We start from the raw sequence: 20,605 nt of genomic DNA, 5'->3' as shown, positions 1-20,605 counted from the left end.
ATTAATTACTTTATGAGTTTCAAATAGATCTTATTTTATATAAACATTTTTACCTTGTTTCATTAACTTCGAATTTAAACTATGTAGTTTAAAATGAATGTGAATATCAAATACGTACATTTTTAATCTGCCCATTATTACATTTTTATCATCAAATAGTGCTACTACTTTCTCCATTTTATCCCTCGCTTGGCGAAATCTTGGCGAAACTTCTGTTTGTAACCCTAGCTTCGCGTGGCGGGATAATTTTGCTGGTGAATCTTTGAGTTCAGACGAATCAACCTACAATGCTTGTGCGCTCGGATTTATTGTGTCAACGTAGAACAGTACCGGCACGTGACACTGTCATTTATTGAGCAATTTTATTTGTGAATTACATGCAAGATAATTCTTTAGAATAAAAATATAGAACGAAAATAAAATGAATGTGTTGTCAGAGAGTGATGAACTTGCAAAGTTAGTTGACGGGGCTTACAAAGTAAGTCGAAACTTTTTTCTCATTTTTAAATATGAGCGGCATTTTGCCAGGTACTCAGAGAGGTTTTTTATATCGTTTATTTCTTTTATTTTTAAATTGTGGAAGGTTGTTCACTTTCTAGAACTTTCTCAAATAGTAAGAAAAAAGTAATTAAAATTATGTTACACATTTTTCATTACGAATATTAATGAAATGAAAATAAGATTTTGAATAATGCATCAACAAAGCAAAACATGATCTTTTATGTTAGAAGTGTTTAGCGAAAACATTTATGGAATTATCATAGATTGAAATCGCATATTTGTAAAGAGTTCTCATTAAAATTTAAGAATATATTATTTTACTCTTTAAACGCCGTTATAAATCGCTTCGACTGTAGTAAATAAAACCATTGACCACTGGGAACGTCTGCTGCTGCATTTCTAACGGAATGAACTGGTTGCATGGGAATGATTATTGTTTAGCTCCATGTACTATAATTTTGAGCCAGTTTCGATTTGATTGGTGTGGATTATTTAATTATGGCAAAGCAGTCGAGGGAAGGGATGCTTCGTGGAAGGATTTCTAAGGGAAACTGACTCGTATCCACGTTATACAAGGGGAAGTTTTGATTTGAAAATAGTTTTTGGGAGTTAAAGTAGCTCGGTGAGTTTTAAATTTATAGCTGTGTTGTTCGCAACATACGAACTGTTTTAAAATAATTGCATGATAATTTTTTAATCTGTGTTGTCAGCCGCTACGAGACTGTGATTTTTGACAGAATAAACCCTTGAAATACCAGTTATTAATCCTGACTTTTAAGCAGAAATGCATTTTACTATCGTACTTAATATTTTCTATTATAATTTTTTACTTACATAATTGTAATATTATCAGCAAGATTTCCTTATTCGTTAGATTCAGAAAGTAATGATTTCTTGCAATAGCACAACAGGATTCATCTCTTATTATAACCTATCCAAAATAAGTTCAACTGCTCGATTAGCTCATTGCAGAAATCACTACAGGACAATTATATGTAAGGAATTGGTATGCTTAATTGGAGAACTCGCAGGGAAACTGATTTGTATTTGTCACATACGAATAAAATCGCGAAAGTTTCATACAGGCAGCCGTTGACACCGCAGAAGGAACCCAGACAAACCATCCAGTGTTTCTCTGCTTGTCAGCACAGGCCATTGATGAACTTATCTAATGAAAGAAATCGCATTTCAGTTTGATATTTATTTGATTTCATCAAAAGAAGTAATAAAATTAATGGAACATTAGTAAGAAGTGCAGTCAACTCGCCATTAATCGGGGCACATCAACCGAGTTGAGGATTAAATACAAAAAGGCAATGCAGATATGTAAAATACAAAAAGAAAAACTGCACGTGATAACAGCAACAATAATAACATTGGTAGCTGTCTTTCATCCGTAACGCTACGTAATTTAATTATACATAATCCGGAATGTTCAATTAAGAACAATGTACAATAAAACAATAAACAATGTAGAATAAATAGTGTACAATAAAAACTATAAACAATGTACAATAAAATAATGTGCCATGAAAACTTATAAAAAATGTATATATAAACAATACACGGTAACGAAAACTCTGACGTTTTACGCGATTTTAAATTCAATGATTGTTTAATTTATTTGTAACTACTGTTCTTTAATAGCATTTAAACTTAATTCCTTTACGCCTAATGATAATTACATTTCTATTATCACAGTGTTTTTTATGTCTTTAATACTAATTTAATTACGTAAGCAAATGAATTTATTTTCTGTATTATACTTCTTCAAAATGCAAGTAAATTATTAAAAGTTTTTTTACTGTTTATTATGTCCACCACTGGCTAACTGATTAAGACGGCTAGTAGTTCGAACCCAGGCGAATAAGCTGGCTTCATGGGTGGGTTTCAGGGTTTTAATATTGTGTAACATAAATAAGACTCAGTTTCACATAAAACAGACCTCTACAAAAGCGTCGGTTTCTTTAAACACATAACCCTCATTCGCTTTGTCATATTGAAAGAATCTAACCGTTTCTGTTGATTAGAATATCGTTTATTCGTCTCTCCTGAGTTTTTAAAACTGTTTTAAGGCTACCGGTGAACGCTGGCCACAATGTTACCCCATTAAATATCAAGCTGATTGAATATTAATTGATTAATTAGACAATAAGATTAGTAAAATTTACTTACTAGAGGTGATAGAATTAACACACAATGAAATCTCACTACATTTCTTTACATATTCGTCTCTGTTGGTTATATGGAAAAATAAAACATTTTGCATAAAATGTCTTTTATGTCTTACTCGACCATTAAATTTTGCTTGAAATAAATTGAATGAACGGCGAATTTTTTCGGCATTATTCGCCATTATTTTCGACAGGAAATTCAAGCTATCGAAATTTATTTTAAGTATAATGTCTAGTTACTAGATGCAAATTTGAATTTGAAAGACAGGTAATTTATTACGGTAAATACCAAGAAAGCATAATTTATGCCTCTGAGAGTCTATTCGATGTCATTTTATAGGAACGGATCGCATAATGGTAATTTAGTTTCACTGAATTTTCCTTGAAGTTCGACTAAGTTTACTAAATCTACTAGTTTCAAATATACTAAATTTTAGAATTAACACTAACAGATTGTTTACTAATCACTAACACATTGTTGATATAGATTGTTATAAATTTTTCTTTCGGAACGTTTTTTGAACTGGTCAAAACGCAGAACATTAAATTTACTAAACATTCGTAATTTCGCTACAGGTTTGATTCCTGTGATTGAGCTAGTACTGCATGTAACTCTAGCGGCATAAAAAGCAAAGCCAAAGAGTTAAGAAAGCAAATATTATCTTTCTTGCTAAAACAAATTCTGCGTTGAAAAATTTCTCAAGGTATACTTATAGAAGTGCCATGCTTGAAGAAAAAAAAAAAAGAACGATGAATCTAGTGGATCTATTTCTGGTAGTTTGTCCCAGGTTCGAGCCTGGGATAAACTACCAGCATTCAGCAGTCTTTAACTGCTTGGCCACTGGTGGAGCGGGGCATTAGTCTTCACGATCGTGGGGTATAATGATGCCACTTGAAACACTGAAATCATAAAAATATATTGAGTCTGCTATCTCAGAGTCATATTATAGATATTTAAAAATTTTCGTACAGTTTTAGAATTTTTTAAAAGGGTTATAGCGAAAAACAGAAGCTTAAATTTCTACGGAAAAGAAATTTGCGAAACCTTTGAACCGCAGATCTTCATTTTTTTTTTCAGATTTCAGTCTGATTATTACTCCATTAACGTAATACTTTTTAACTGGATATTAGTTACTTGTAAAATTCCTTCTAATTAGTTAATTTACCTCTCGGTAAACTAATTAGTAGGAATCTTGAGACAGTTTAATATAGTGTGAAAAATTTTGATTTCTTTGATAATTTTGGGTATTCAACGAAGACTGGCTTTAGTATGAATGCTAGAACGCGCCTTTCAATTAGCCGTTTCACTTTTTTGCAAGTATGAATACAACACTCCATTGTTAAAATGTCGTCTGAAAGATCACGTGATTCATTCTTTTCTTTCAATCTTATTCATTTAGTATTTATTCTGTTTTTGTAAATTTTCCTAAGGAAGAAATACTGTATCGTGAAATATTTCCAAAGTAATTTTCTTGAAAGTTTAAAAATAAATATTTCGGGAGAAATGCACATTCGTATCGCTTTCCCTATCATTAGTGGAATATAAAAAAATGTAGAGCCTAGTTAGTGTCAGACTTTTACCTATATTTTTTTAATTTGGAATTGGTATGCTTCTTTTCTATGTAAAAATTTTTGATATAATTTAATGGAAACATAATTTCATGGAAAATATTTGGAAATATATACCGAAATTTTTGATTGCTTGGAAGCGCAGACTACTTGAGCGTGTAAAAATATTCTCATATAGGTCACTATTAGCAAATTGGATAATTGCATGTAAGAATAATTGGAAAACCGTATGAAAGTGATGCATATTGTAGTTTTAGAATGAACGGAAGGGATTTCTGCATTTTATTCTGACAAAATACACACTGTAGTGGAAATGTAAATAGCTCTACCCGATTGCCAACGTTCACCAGAGGAAATACATTACGTATTTCCCTTATATCAGACTTTACACTGTATAATTAGCTGGTTATAAATTTAGATTAGTTCCGAACATCTGTTTCCGGTTAATCCTCAGAATTGCCTATACAAGCTATCAAGTAGAGATTGGAAACAGCAATTCCGTTTGTTTTTGGCAATTGTCTGAGCAGCAAAAAATGATGAGTAAAATATGTATAATCACTAAAAGAAATGGTTTACACATGGTGTAAACATTTTGTAATCTGAATGCAATATTAATTAATCCGTAATTAATTTCCTTTGTCCTAAATTCATTCAAGAAAATGGTTTTTTAATTATATGTAGAGTGTATGAAATCTGTCATTAGTAACTAATCTGAATTATCAAATATTAGATAGAATATTATTTTGATAGCCAGAGACGGATCAGAATTTCTCTTGTTCATTTTGCCGTAAAATAATAAATTCACTGCTGAAGCATAAAGATGAAAATTTAAGCAAGAATTATTTGTAGATGTCCGATTAAGACGTTATAATTAGTCTACGGTAAATATGAATTAGAAAGTGTCTTCTTAGTGCTCGTTAATTAAGTAATCATTGAACATTAGTTTCGCGTATTGTTCCAGACGTTGCCATGGTGGTATCGCTTAATGGCACCGTATACAGGTGGCTATCGCAGAATAACAAAACTGTAGTAGATTGTTCCAGGCTCACTTTGCTTTGGTTAGTTGCTCGAGATTTGCATGTTTTTCTTGGTGTGTGATATAACTGTAGGTCAGTTTCCTTTAGAAAGTCCTTTAAAAAGTCGCTCTTTTTCCATTATTCAATAATTTTATGCAGGACAGGGACAGGGAAAAGTGGACGGAGCACCAGAACTTCGTCAGTGACTTTTACAGGTGTTGCCCCGCTGCACTACTGTACCCCGCTGGGCTTTTAGTTGGCCCGCATCGGATGCTAGCCTACCAAGACATTTACATAGTAATTTTACATCAATACTAGACTTACGTATTGAATATACAATTACAAAGACACAGTATACAATTATTACAAAGAGATTGACCTATTAACAAAAGTTGGATTATGGCAGATTAATATAACATAATTACTTCGAACATACAAACTTTCATTTTACATTGTACTTCATACAAACAATATATTTACATTAGTATATCTAGTTATATCGAATTACAATAAACATCTTTTTAAGAAACTAATTGGGGAAGAATTTTTTTTTTTTTTTTTTTTTTTTGTGCATCTTATTATACTTAGTTGAATTACTAAGGCGAAATATCTTATTAATACATTTCCTTTCATTTTTAACTTGTTACACACAACTGCATCAGCACTGAAGTCTTACATTATTAATTTTGTATATTAATGTATCATAAACACAGAAAATATATATTAGAAGATCGCGTAGTACTTACATTTACACTAATATATCTAAGAGAGTCGTATATTATTTTTTTAATTAATGATTTAATTATTACAAGATTTTTCCCCCTCATGTCCTAATACAGTTCAAATTCTTAATGTAATTATTTTGTAAAAACTATTCATACCATATTTAGCTTGTTTCAGACATTTGCAATATTTCTGAAATCTTGCATTAATATTGCAAGTTATGGAATAAGAGGTATTTAAACAGATGTGATAACATCTTGACATATGTCTTCTCTTTTATATGCGAAAAGTTTCTTCATAATCAAGGAAACCTTTTGTTGTAATTGAGGGATTGTTAGCATGCATTTAATGTACTCAGGCGTAATTTGTGACCTTCCTTTGTAGTGTAGCTCTTTTGTGAGCTGGCACTTGAAAATATAGTGCTCTGGGTCTCCCTTTTCCCCACATACGCACTTGTCTGAATCGCTCAAATTTCGTGCAAAGTAGTACGTGGGGAAAGGACCATGTCCAGATAAGAATATGTTGATGAAGAAGTTATATGAGATTGGATCATATGTGGGTTTCTTGTAGAAGTTAAAAAGCCTTCTACCTACTTCTGCATTTTCCCATTCAGCTTGCCATTTCTTTAATGTAATTTTTTTCAACATATGTTTCGCATACGATTTAGGGAATGCGACATTTACTGGAGGTAGAGATGGGTCTTGAGCTGCATTCTTAGCAAGCGCATCTGCCCTTTCATTTTGGGCTTGTCCAGCATGCGCTTTTACCCACTTTATTTTTATAGATGTTCTGTTGTGCTGTGATATTAAATCGTAGATATCTTGTACTATTGATGATTTGTTTCTTGCATCACTGACAGCTTTAATTGCCGCTTGGCTATCACTGTAGATGGTAACATATGTTAGATGCTTTTGATGAGACCATAGAATAGCGTGTTTTATGGCTGAAAGCTCAGCTTGGAAAACGCTGTTGTTCCTTAGGCGTCCTTTCCATTCTGTAGTTTCTTGTTCTGAGAGGAGTGCAAAGAACGCGCATCCTACTTCTTCGTTTAACTTTGACTCATCTGTGTACACGACTGGAAATGAAGGTACACTGAGGGTGTCTTCTTTTGTAGATATTCTGAGTTTTGCATGTACTGCAGGGTGTCTTAGGTAAGAATTTCGTGGCTGTTCAAAATCAAGGGGGCACAGGTATTGATCTTCTACCTCTATGCTTTTCTTGAGGTGGAATAACGTGGCTAAGTCTGCATCTTCTTTTGCTTTCAGATGGAGGAGTTGGATTCCTGTTAATACACAGAGTGCTGCGGTTGAGGTAGTTCTGTATGCTTTTGCTATTTGTAAGAGGAAAGGGCGTTGGATCGAAGCTAAAAGTGTTTTCTTTTTCACTGTCATAGGGTGAGCCCATGCCGATGCCCCGTAGAGGATTATTTTTTCGATCACGGTATTATAAAGAATGTTTTGCATCCTCGACTTGAGGCCCCACGTTGTGCCTTGCATCCTTGCGAGGGCTCTAGAAATAGTTTGGGTCTTCTTCCGAATTTCCATGAAGTGTGGGATCCACGAAAACTTTTGGTCAATTTTCAATCCAAGAAATTTGATTTCTTTTGAGATCTTGATTCTTCTATTATTGATTTTAATGCAAGGTAGCCTTTGTAGCGATTTGCCCGGTTTTGGAAATAAAATAATATGTGATTTGGGCTCTGAAATTATTAGTTTTTGATTGACGCAGAGGGAAGGAATATGGAGAGAGTCTCGTTACTATTCTTTTCTAGTATGTCTCTTGAATGCCCATTTGTTACAAAGGCCACATCGTCGGCAAAGGCGATGAGCTTCGTATGGTCCGGCCACTTGTAGGAGGTGATATAATTGAAAGTGATGTTCCACAGGTCTGCACTTAGACAAGAGCCCTGTGGACAGCCCCTTGTTAATAATTTTATGCAGTCTGGCCAAGTCACAAATGGTATTGGTTAATTGTATGGGGAGTTTCGAGATCTTCCTTCCTTCATATGAATCAGATGTTCTTAGGCCCACCAGCGGCCGAGCGTTGAAGTCGCTGAACTCTATTACTGTCTGAGATTTAAATCCCGCGAACGGTATGGGCTGCATGGGCGTTTCTGTGGTTTTTTTTCCATGTGTAACGTGTATATGAGCCAATTTCTCTTAGAAAGTCCTCAACGAAGGTATCCCTCCCTTTAGGCACATAGTCCTCGAGTGCTTTGCTATAATCAAGTAAATCAAACAAAACCAATCAAATGTTCTTAGAAAGCCCTACTCATTGTTGTTTCTTCAATAGAGATAGCCTTCGTTTTCTTAGCTGTGACTAATTACCTGTTTACAAAATAATTTAGTAACTACACTTGCACCAATTTTTTGTAGAGTAATTTTTCCGAATATTAAAAGGAAAAAGAGCAAGAACCTCCGTAGAGGAAAATTATTACTATGGCGAAAGTATATATCTGTTCCTGTATAGTTCGTACACATTATTTTGTAAATGAATTCATTTTTATTGCATGTCACATCGTATCTTTTTGTATAATTAAACAATAGCCGTTAGTGGGCTATCAGCAGTCGTACGATCAAATCGCTGAAAACTGATAGTTCAATCATGGCCTTGAATCCCTGCGAACGGCTGGCTACATGGGCGTTTTCGTGATTTTTACCTTGTGTAACATATATACAATCCAATTTCCCTTAGAAAATTCTCCACGAAGGCATCTATTCCCATAGGCAGATAGTCCTGAAGAGCTGTACCATAACTAAATAAACCAGTAAAAGTAAGGAACTGAAGTTTTAGTTATTTTTCCTCTGTAATTTCTGCATCACACAGTTAAAGAACAACATTGAGCCTGTTTACCAAAAAAAGGTGTCCGTGTCCAGTGATTTGGACAAGTGAAGAGACAGTTTGTCATGAAAAACGAGTTCAATTTTTATAAATGCGTCATATAACGAAAGCGATATCTTTGATAAGTAGTATACAAAATCAAGTAAGAGTTCTATAGATTGTTATTTGACCTTATTGAGTAATCCGGAACCAAATAGAGAACATTAAGAGTTAATTCAGATGTGTTTGCGTAAATCTTCGCAACTTTATTTAATCTTATACTACTTCAGTCTACTGAGTTGTCACGATCAGATTACTTGTGTATGCGCAGGTGGTTCTAGAATTTTCACAACTGGAACAAATGTTGGCTTCTTTCTGTTGCAGATTTAAAACGAAAAATCAGAAACTTAGATAACATTAACGTCACAAAGCCGTGAGCGTATTTGAAACTATTGATCTAATTGCCAATAATTGCATATGAATTGCCTGTAACAGTGAGATAAGTCATTAAACATTCGTGATGGAAAATGATTTTCTCTCAATAACGGAAAAAGTACAATATGAAGTTTATGTAATCGAGCGAAAACAAATTTTTGGGTCGAATGACAAAAAGCACGTAAACGAGTTTGAAGAAGTAAATTTGTTAACGGAATTCGATTCTTAATCGATTAATTCTGCTTATAATTTTTTAACCGTTTTAAATAAAGAGGAAATAAGTAAGAAAAAATGAAACACAAGATTTGTTATTGAGGCTAAAGAGGAATTCAAAATTTTAAGAATAATAAAAGAAATTTTAGTTGCGATTAATTACGTTTGAAAGTCATGTTTTAAATGAAAAGTCATTGAGTGCAAATTGTTATTCAATCGTAGACTAGTCCACCGTAGTCCGATTGGATAATATCACTGAACATTAGTAGTTCCATTTCAGTTCGAGCCCACCAGCGGCCGAACGGTAAAGTCGCTGAACACTGGTAGTTCGGTCCGAGGTTCGAATCCCGCGAACGGGCTAGCTGCATGGGCGTTTTCGGGGTTTTTCCAATGTGTAACGTGTATACGAGCCAGTTTCTCATAGAAAGTCCTCCACGAAGGCATCCCTTCCCTTAGGCAGGCCTCGTGTGCTTTGCCATATTAAAATACACCACACCACCATTTCAGTTCGAATCCCTGCATGGACGATTTCTTAGTTTTTTTGTTTACTTGAGAAGCATAAATATGTCCTAATTTACAGAAAGAACTTCACAAAAGCATCATTTCTCTTGGATAACTGTTATGTGCTTTATCTTAATTCAAATCAGCAAAGGAAAAAAATTGAACTAGAATTTAGTTGTTTCATAATTTTTAACAAGTGTAAACAAATAAAACTTCAAAGTATGCGCGTTTAATAAGCTGTAGTAAAAATTAAGACGACGAGAATAAAATTCTCTCTAGAACTTTGAAAATATTTCTATTGCAAATCTGTAAAATTGGTTAGATTCAAAAGGCGAGAACTATTTATTATTTATTGGCGTTTTTCTGTTCCTCGAACTATTTGAAATTACAAATATTTGGACTTAGCAAAGCACACGAGGACTTTTACCCTAAGGAACGATTTCGTAATGGATTTATCTTACCACCAGATGAGTTGCTGTACCGCCTGTTATATGACTATCAGCAATTGTACTCAGTTGGTGGAGCGACAATATTCTATTGTCGCTAGGCCTAGCCAAAAATCTCTGCAGAATATTATAATTTGTAGTGGAATTAAAAAAGTTACTTTGGAAGATGGGTATTTCTGACCTGTGGTTGTTAAAGTGACCCTATTATGACTTTGCTGAATGATTTTTTTTTTAGATTGATTTTATATTTTAGCAGTTCATTGCCGGATAGTCTATGAGAATTTTAAGTTTGTTTCGTAGTATCTTACTCTCGTGGAGTTCTTTCAGCCATACCCGGGCATTTTATTTGCAAATACCCAATAACGGTATTTGCAAAGAAATATATAATCTCAACTTCAATAAACTATGAAGAAGAACAACTTATAATAACATCACTCAATTCATCACCTTCAGAAAATCTCGAAAATAATTTACATATTCTTTCTTCAATAATATGAAAATTTCAGAATTTACACCATGTCTTTTGTTACAGCATGGGGTTACAATCTTACCGACCTAAGACAAGAACAATTAGCATCTAATAGCATCTAATAACAATAATAACAATAATATAATAGCAAATCTAATAGTATCTCACAATCTCTTCCTCCGCAACATCGATTCTGCTTCACCAACCTATGAAACTATAGGAGCATGTAGCTTCAGTTGTTTTCTTGTGTAAAGAAGATACTGGCCAATTTCCTTTACAAAGTCCTCTACGGAAGTGTATTCCTTATGAGAGAGCAGGCTTAATATGGTTGGGTGCTTATGTTTTATACATGTTAGTAATAAAATTCATAGATGTTACTTATTATGATCATACCGAAATATATAACAATTTCGTACTTATGTATTATCCCATCGATTGTGAAACCGTCGCCAAACAGCATAGTTTAGCGCCAATTATGAGTAAGCGCGACGGAATAACACTCGTAACACCTGCGCTTTCGCTTAATCCCGACTGATTCTCAATAAGCCACCGTATGTCTTTGTAACCAAGAATGTGAATTTACTGTTTTGCTGTATTTTTCCCTTGCATTTTATAAATAAATAAATAAATAAATAAATAAATAAAAAATACTGAGATTTCAGACCTGCTTTCTATAGAACAGGAAGCAATGGATTATTTTCAAAGGTCTGGGATCCTATCATTAAAAAAGTATGTATTAATGGGACATATTATTAGGACTTGTATTCCTCTTCACTTGCTTTGGAAACATGAACTGTCCTGAATCGGAACAGGGAGCTTACTCAAGCTATGCTCATTAAATTGTGAAGTAGACAATACACACAGGAAGGGTATACGAAACCCTTTATTTTTCTATCTTTACAGAGATTTCCGGAACTTCGGAATACAGAGACCAACCACTTGTGGTCTGAACGTAAGAATATAAAACTACTAACTAAAACTCTAACTAAAACTAACTTTGGATTAATATACAAGTGCCTAGCTTTAAGATTTGCCGTTATTTAACAAAATCTGTATGTAGTACAGAGAGCTGCTAAAACTACGATACGTTTAAAATTATCAAGAGGACTAAACCTCTGGCCTTGAAGGCAACCAGCAACCGAGTAAAACTACTATGGCAAGCGGCTTGCAATAACTCTTTCCTCTCTCTTGCTTGGCAAAAAACCACAACTTAAGTACTTGGCGTTAGCAAGACAGATTTGCATAAATAAGTTAAAGCTTTTAATTTGGCCGGAAGTAGAAAATAAGAAGTGATAGTAAAGATTTAAAACAAAATAAACGTTAGTAAAACTTAGGATCCTTACAATATGATCAGCTAAATATGGTTGAAACAGTAATAAATTTGAATAATTACCCGCGGGAACTTTGCACTCGTAGCGTCCTAAACAGAGATTCCGATAAAATCGGAAGGCCTAACAAAATAGCCGACGTTGACAAAAGCCATTTTACGCAGCGTATAAACGTTAGCCGGTCGAATAGTGATTGTTTATTAAACAAAGAGGCGTCATTTCCTTCAAAATTACGCAGGAACGATTGGTGAAACTTTTGCGGGATCTTCCCCAGTTTTAATGGTTCCATGGCATAGTATCTTAAGCAACAAATTATTATGAACGCTTATGCTATTAAAAAGTTTCGGTACTTCTTTGTTATAGCGACCCCAACCATATTTGGATATTTTAGATTTGCACTCGACTGAGTTAACTCGTGTACACCGAATTAAATTATTTTCGCCCATCTGAGGAAATGCGTTTAATTTTTTTTTCAGATGTGAATACAATGGAATATATCCGTTATAGTTTTGATTTAAAATAAAGAGAGGTCAAATAAAGTTAAAGAATAAAAAACAATTGGCGTAAAAAAGAATCTTTTCCTGAATTTTTAATGATGCATTTAGAGGGTTTAGAAGTACGATCTGTAATTAGAAATGTGATGAGTTGGAAAAAGAGTTAAATTTTATTTTTTGGATATGGAAGGCAGATGCTATTTCTGTGTGAATTTGTGTGCTTCCGAAATAAAAGTGGTTGCCATTTCATTTGCGAGAAATATTTCCTACAAGTATCCGCTCAAGCAATTAAGTGAACAAATATAGGTGCGTCTTCAGTAGTTCTTACCTTTATAAAATTAATTTCCGTGTGTGATATTAATTTATAACTGAAACATTTACGATATCTTTTTTCCTTATCATTAGCCATTGCTGTTTCGAAGAGTGCATTATATAATCTTGAAATGTAATAATTTTTATTTTTATAAAATATGTCTATTTTGAATTCAGGGACGTAATTCTTAGAATAACTTAGAACGCCTTTTGTAACAATTTCGCTTAAAACGATTTCAGGTGTTATGCTGAGATTTTGAGCATATCGATCAGGTATTTTTAAATATTTTTTATTTAAATAATTTAAATAAAAAAAATTTCACATCTTAAATGGTGCACATAGTTTCCGGCTATTAAAGATTAATGTGAAGTTTTCTGATCACACTTTATTTTTACTTACTCTACACTTTTGTACGAAGATTAATTTGGATTTTGGTTTTGGTTTATTTAATTATGGCAAGGCACACTAGGGCTATCTGCCTAAGGGGAGGACTTTCTAAGGAAAACTGCCTCGTAAACACGTTACACTTGGGAAAAACCACGAAAACGCCCATACAGCCAACCCGTTCGCGGGATTCGAACCTCGGACCGAACTACCAGGGTTCAGCGAATTTACCTCTCGGCCGCTGGTGGGCCTAGTTGTTTTGGAAGATATAAGGAATTGTACGATAACAATTTACTTTGCTTTTCCACACAAGACCTACATAGTCTTGCAATCATGATTACTTTCGTTTACACGTTCTGTAATTTTTAGGCTTTCATCTGAAGACTCATCTACACTTTTTTGTATGTTAAAGTCAGATATTCGAAATAAAATTCCAATTGGTTTATACTAAATTATATATAGCAAAAAGTGCTTATTGATAGTTTTTATTTTTTCATACAAAAGGGTAAGAGAATCACGGTGAAAGTGCGTTTGATCAGTTGCATTGGCGTTTTCGTCATTTTTGCTCGTGTGTAACGTGAGTACAGATCAGTTTCCTTAGGAAGTCTTCCTCGAAGGCGCTCTAATTTTAGGCATGTAGGTGTAGTATGCTTTGGCATAAACTAACTAATACAATCCGTTTTCGCGGGAAAGAACAAAAAAAAAAGTTTTTAAGTGAAATGAAACTAATAGCTACTTTTTAAATGAAACTTTAATACGGTATTTAATATTAATGCAAGTTTATATATTTACGTATTACGAACATTTTTAATTATTCAAATATTTTATTAAAATTTAATTTTGTATGGCTATAAGAGGTAAATAAGTTCTGATTTCTGAATGTAAATTAAAATGAAATTCAAATAACTTGTCACATATGCATATCAAAATACTTAAATTGTTTGATCAGTACATATTTATTACAACGACATATAATCAAAAGCAATACATTTTTATCTAAGCATATGCAAAGTATGCTTTTGTGCGTGGCAGGATATTTGAAAGAGATGAATATTGTTATTTTATGGAAGTTTTATGAATAATTTCTTCTATCCCTATCTATGATATACGACTCTATGCTCCTCTTAAAGAAGTTTCCTGGGTAATATTTAGGAAACGTTGTGACCATCAATCGTTACTTCAAAGGAATACCAGCGTTAGTAAATACGTAGGAAATTTATTGCCGTTTTATAACGTTTCCATATTTTGTGCGGGGGTAGATGAGACAAAAGATATATTTGGCAAAATGATCATAAAACAGAATTATTACCTTATTAAAATTGATCTTTAAGTAGACTGAAATTTTGATGGAAATAGTTTTGCGTAGTGCATCGAATAAATTGTGAGAGATCGGGGCAACGAATGCTATAAATATTTTAGTTTATGACGTTGCTCTGAGTAGTAAATGAAGGATGCTTAGCCACGGTAATTTTAACTTTACGTGAGCAGGAGTATAAAATTTTCAAATTCTGAACGCTATGTGTATGCTTGAAAGTTATGATAACTTAATATTAGTTTAATACTTAAATGCTTCATAAATTATTTCTATCGTTTATTGGTCATTTTCGTTCGAACTTCCGTTTTCAGTATCGAATGAGCATATCCTTCATATAATAATGTGGTTCAGATTCAAAATCCAGCTCTACCTGTAACGATGAGGCTAAATATTCCAACATCACGGGGTCGTTCCGCTTCAGTTCAGGACAGCTCAACAATTGACTGCGTGGGTTTTTTCATAAGTCGGTTATATAAGATCCCTCATCACTGGTAGTTCATCTCTTGAAATCATTAATGAAAACTGAAAGAATTAGTTATAAGAAGTTTTCTTAATGTGCAGCATAAACAGAAGCCAAATTCTCTTAGCTCTCCCCGAATTAACACATCTTAGGAAAGAATCCTGGAATGCTTTGCCATAAAGAATGTTGTTCCGTGGCCGTTTCATGGCCGATCTCTTTCTTCTTCAAAGTATTTCGTGAAGACATTTAATGTCTTCCATGGTCGAAGTGGATGAGATCGTTGAACAATGGTAGTTTGTCTCGGATCCTGTTCTTGGCGAACAGTCTGCTAGCTGTATGAGATATTAGTGGTTTTTTCTCATACGTAACTTAAATACGAGTGAATTTAGCTCAGAAAGCCGTCCGGCAAGGCATCTTTCCATTTACGAGAAAGTTCTTCTAATCCGGAACATTCAAGTTTTCTTTAAAAAAGTTTCTATGAAAATCTTAAATGGAAATACATAATGGTAAAAACATTAGTTGCTAATATTCATTTAGGCAGCTAAAAATACAAAACATAACGAGATTTGGCGAAGCAGATGAATTTGTATCCTTTTTTTAATAGCTTGCAACCCGTAATAAGTTTTAGCCTAGAAAATCAGCACTGTTGTCATGCTGCCATTGTGGGCACTGATATCCTGTTTACTAGAAAGCCGGCTTTTTCGTTGTCCATCGTGCCTTCATGAACTCGAACCAAAATAAGAGATGTGTATGAGGATGTAGAAGAGTAAAAGTAGGTCAGGGTAAGACTAGAAGTATTACGTAAGTACTGAAATTTTTAAACGAATTTTATTACGCAAGGTTTCTAATGTTTGTGTTACAAATAAAGACGATTCTGTATTTTGAAATACTGGATTTATTTGTATGTCTCACCCTCGCCTGTTTCCGCTAATCATTTCAGCATATCATTGAGGAATTTCGGATTTATAGTAGCAATATACAGGATTGGGATCTATAACAAAGTATTATCATAACCAAATAAAATATTGTTTGTGTTCGCAAAATTCTTTAGCCTTCTCCAGTTTTGTCTTTCCATTATATTATACTTCTTCTGAATTTTATTCACTTAAGTTTTTCAAATTCCTAATCAATAGAAATTATTTGAGTACAGTCTCACGATTTTACCACTTCATCACCAGAGTCACATTTCCTTATATAAATTGGGCTTAATCATTCATTTATATAGCTATCAAAACAGTTTTTTTCCTTCATCTATCTGGCTCGGTCTACTCGTGTGAACAATTATTAACGCCTATGCAAAAATATGCCGCACCCGAAACAAATCTTCATATGTAAAACAATCGAAAATGTTTTAATGAAGTTGTAGTGTAATTAGCTGGATATGCTAAGCTCTGCACTATAAAGGGACACAAGGAAAGGATACCGTAATTCCTTAAGAGAGAACGGTAATACAGCTGTTAAATGAAATTTGTATTCAGTTTTCAAGGCAGTTCCTGATTTTTTTTGGAGGGGGGGGGAATTTTCGAAAATGGTACTTTTTTTTAATTTGAAGTCCATGGTGTTTAAAATTTAAACATTTAAAATGTATCGGTCACAAAGTTTTGAAATTTTTATATTATAAATAAATTTTCGACCTCTTTTAGAACTAGCTAAATTTTCGAACTCTTAGAGTTTTAGAACTCTTTTAGAATGATAAACAGATATTAAATGGACTATTTTTTGCGTATTTATTTTTTAAATGCCGCAACAAAAAAAAGGGGGGAGGGAAGGAAGTATCGGTTTTTCAGTATTTTTCTTGAATCCAGGTAAATTAGTCCGTTCATTTTATTAATCTCGAAAACAACAGAATTGATTAAAGGTATTTGCTATGAAATCGATGGGGGTCACTTAAAATTTTTCCATTTATATATATTTTTTCGATATTCCATTTTAAAATTGATTTTCTTAAATTTGTGGTACTGCAATATTAAATTCTTTCATGAGACTTCAGAATTCTAACATCAAAAATGAAACTTTTATGAAGATTTTTAAGATTTCATAAGTTATAAAGCCAACTACCCTCATTTGAAACAAGATTAATGAAAAATATTAAATAGGAGACTTTCTAGAATTTTTTTAAACTACTGCGATTTTTATAGGCTTTTGTTTATTTCGTTTATGGTGTTTGTCTCTTTGGTTAAAAATTTGCCATACATTTTAAACTATTCCCTAATAACCTATCCAGCTCAAATTTTGCTTAACCCTTATTGTGGATGATAATGAGGCGAAGCGAGTTTTTCAAAATTTATTTAGAATTTAAAATTTAATGTTAAACGATGTTTCGCACATATATTCGTTTAATGCACAAATTAAAACTCTTAGAATTCTTGTTTTACCATCGGATTGAATTGAAAAAAATCTTTAAAATTCACTTTATGTGAGATTTTAACATTGTGGAGTTCCATCCTTTTATTTAACAACTAGACGTGTCTGAACCTAGTGAACAGCTAAGCGAATAATCGCTTAAGTTCAGTAACAGAAACGTAATATTCGAGAAGGGTCAATTAACTTTTATTGCTCAAAATAAGAATGAACAGTTGGCTCCTTTCTCAGGGCGCACAGAAAAACCTCCACTTGGGCTTAAATTCAAAACTAATAATTAAGAACTTAACTAATGCTTAACTAAAGAGATATAGCCAGATCTATCACAATTCTAAGTAGTTGGCCCTTAAATATCGAATATGCCAGTGAAGCTATCAAAAGGGCCTGTAATATGGTCGAGCGTAGTACCAGCTTAAAGAGACATGGCAAAAAATCAAACGCGCGCTAATCAGAATTTCCGAGGCTCTCTCTCTCGAAGTAAGTGGAACTTCAACTTAAATACTACTCTTACTCATTTGCATTAAACGCGATTCTAAAAACACATTCTGGTAGGAAATTGTAAGATGAAATTAAGATGGATAGGATATTAGCTTTAACTTAAAATAACTGTTAAAGTCTTGAAATAAACCTTACAGCATAATTTCTGATTGCTTTTGGCAAAATCCTGGATGGTTTCGACCATCTGACGTAATGGAATTGTCGGAAGTAAAAGAGTGATTATTCATTGTTGAATAAGGCAATTGATAATACATCTTTATGACTGAAAAGATGAGAATGAAAAGTGAATTAATAATTAACGTTTTTATAAAATACATTTTTTAAGAACTCATAAAACAATTACTATAAATAAAATAACTAAGGAGTTGGAAATATCTTGTAATTTAACAATAACAAGCGATTAAATAATTTTCTTTGCAAAATTTATACAGTTTTTTATTACTAATAATATAAGCGCGGTTTATAACGAGATCAAATTGCACTGTCAAAGGCAATTGCCATTACCTTTATGAATTAATCAAGAGTGCCAAATGCTTTTGTTATTCCTTATGTGAAAAATTGTAGATTAATTTTGTAAAGAGGATTATTTAATCTCTTGTTCCCATTAAACTATATTATAAATTCTTTTTATTTTTTAGTTCATTATTTATTTTGTGAATTTTAAATAAAAGATTATTTTGTAAAGGCTTTTTTATATATTATTATAATTTCACTCTGTTTTCTTTTAGAAGCGCTTTTTTATACGGATGTTACGAGTAGATTGCGAGACTGCGCAATTCGTAACTCATTAGATGAAAGATGGGTGGGAATTGCATTTATCTAAATCGGTTACTTCAGTTTCGCTTAAAGCCTATCAGCGGCCGAGCGGTTAAGTCGCTGAACACTGGTAGTTCGGTTCGAGGTTCGAATCCCGCGAACGGGCTGGCTGCATGGGTGTTTTCGTGGTTTTCCCCATGTGTAACCTGTATACGAGTCAGTTTCCCTTAGAAAGTCCTCCACGAAGGCATCCCTAGTGTGCTTTGCCATAGTTAAATACACCATCAGTTTCGATTAAAAGTAAATATAATAATAAAGATAGCAGAATCCACATTTTTATTCCCATAAGAAATTTCCGTTATTAGTCTTCCATTTCCGTTCCTTTCTGAGTTCTTTGTTAAAAAGACATTTTTGAATATGTCTCTAATATTTACTTTGGATAAAATAAAAAAGGAACAGTAATTATTTTATAATGAATAGGAAGTAATTCAGCAAGGTCCAAACGACTGACTATTGTTAACTGCTTTTTAATGAGAGTGTATGAGTGAATAATCCTAGAGAGAACAAATTTGAACGTGATTACCATTTCTGACCTCATATACTTGGGTTATTGATAATAACATTCTCCAAGAGGGACCACATCATCAGAATGTCTAATTTCACTATCAAACTAAAACATTTTATTTAGTAATTAAAAGAACCACACTTTCAGCTTTAACTAATAAAAAAATTAATTTTACGGGACATTATGAATAATTATTCTCTGGATCAGTATTTTTATTCTTTCTCAGCTTGTGTAATTTAAATCTTTTGCTTGATTTGGCTGTAAGAATGCAACACTTTTTAAGTGAGTTATCAGTTTCCTAAATGTTTAAACTATTTTCTTTTTGTTATCTTATAGTTCAGCTGGTAAGATGTAGCAGATGAATATTCAAAAGGTGCAAGGCAGTTCCTTTCGTTTTTGGGGAGTATTGCAATCAGTCTATATAAGACTTTACAGTTCAATGCATGTACGCTTGTGGCTCTTTTATATTTAATTTTCGGGAAATACTAAATAATTTGTATTAAAATACCACGTTTTAATAATCTTAGATGTCCCCAAAGCAGGAAGTAGAAATATTAAATTTTTAGAGATACTGTTAAAAGTTAACGAAGATTGTCCTAGCAGTCCATCGGGAAAAAAAAAACTGTTATGAAAAACCACAAGCTCAGATTGTATTTAGGAAAGGAAGTGATGAACCAAGACTGAAAAAAGCAGGCTTCATCAAATGAATATTTTCGTAAAGTTGGTCTGATTTAGTTGATTACGGCAAAGCACGCAAGGGCTATCTGTCTGTGAGGAGGAATGCCTTCGCGAAGGACGTTCTAAGGAAAATTGGTTTATATACAGGCTACACATGGTGAAAACCACAAAAACGCCCGTGCAGTCAGCTCGTTCCCCGGGATTTCGAACTTCGGACCGAATTACCAGTGTTCAGCGACTTTACCGCTCGGACGCTGGTGGGCCCATTTTTGCTAAGGAAAGAGCATTTCTGAAAGTTACTCAGAGTTAAATTTATAGTATAAGGCTGTATTAATTTTTAGATTTTTTGAGTAAGACCTGTTTTTCAGTATTTTGAAGGTGTTTTGCTAATCTATTATACCGCACCTCTTCTTCGGTATTTTTTTTTCAAACTCTAGCATATCTTAATAGGGCAAATCCATTACACAAATCGGTGATCGCCGTCACCCATAGTCATTTTTTACGAAACGACCATTTCAGTAAAATGCTGAATTCATAAGGCGCGTGGAAGCTCGTATTAAATTGAGCTCACTGTTTTGGAAATACA

General features: G+C 33.3%; 1 protein-coding gene across 3 annotated transcripts in view; it reads left to right on the top strand.

Moving 5' to 3' along the window:
* Positions 1–252: 252 nt before the first annotated feature.
* LOC118196369 (BAR/IMD domain-containing adapter protein 2-like) overlaps positions 253–20,605 on the top strand; it is a 299,892-nt gene continuing 279,539 nt past the window's right edge. For 2 of the 3 annotated variants that reach the window (XM_085817242.1, XM_085817241.1), the window contains exon 1: positions 253–478. In XM_085817242.1, the coding sequence (XP_085673368.1) occupies positions 422–478 (57 nt within the window). In that variant the 5' untranslated portion in view covers positions 253–421. The remainder of the gene's footprint in view (positions 479–20,605) is intronic. The other variant, XM_085817240.1, reaches the window with a different exon arrangement.

This window comes from Stegodyphus dumicola, chromosome 5 (assembly GCF_044657685.1).
Source record: "Stegodyphus dumicola isolate Sdum_Otavi_A_Nest chromosome 5, ASM4465768v1".
Classification (NCBI taxonomy): domain Eukaryota; kingdom Metazoa; phylum Arthropoda; class Arachnida; order Araneae; family Eresidae; genus Stegodyphus; species Stegodyphus dumicola.
This window is presented reverse-complemented; position numbering and strand designations above follow the sequence as displayed.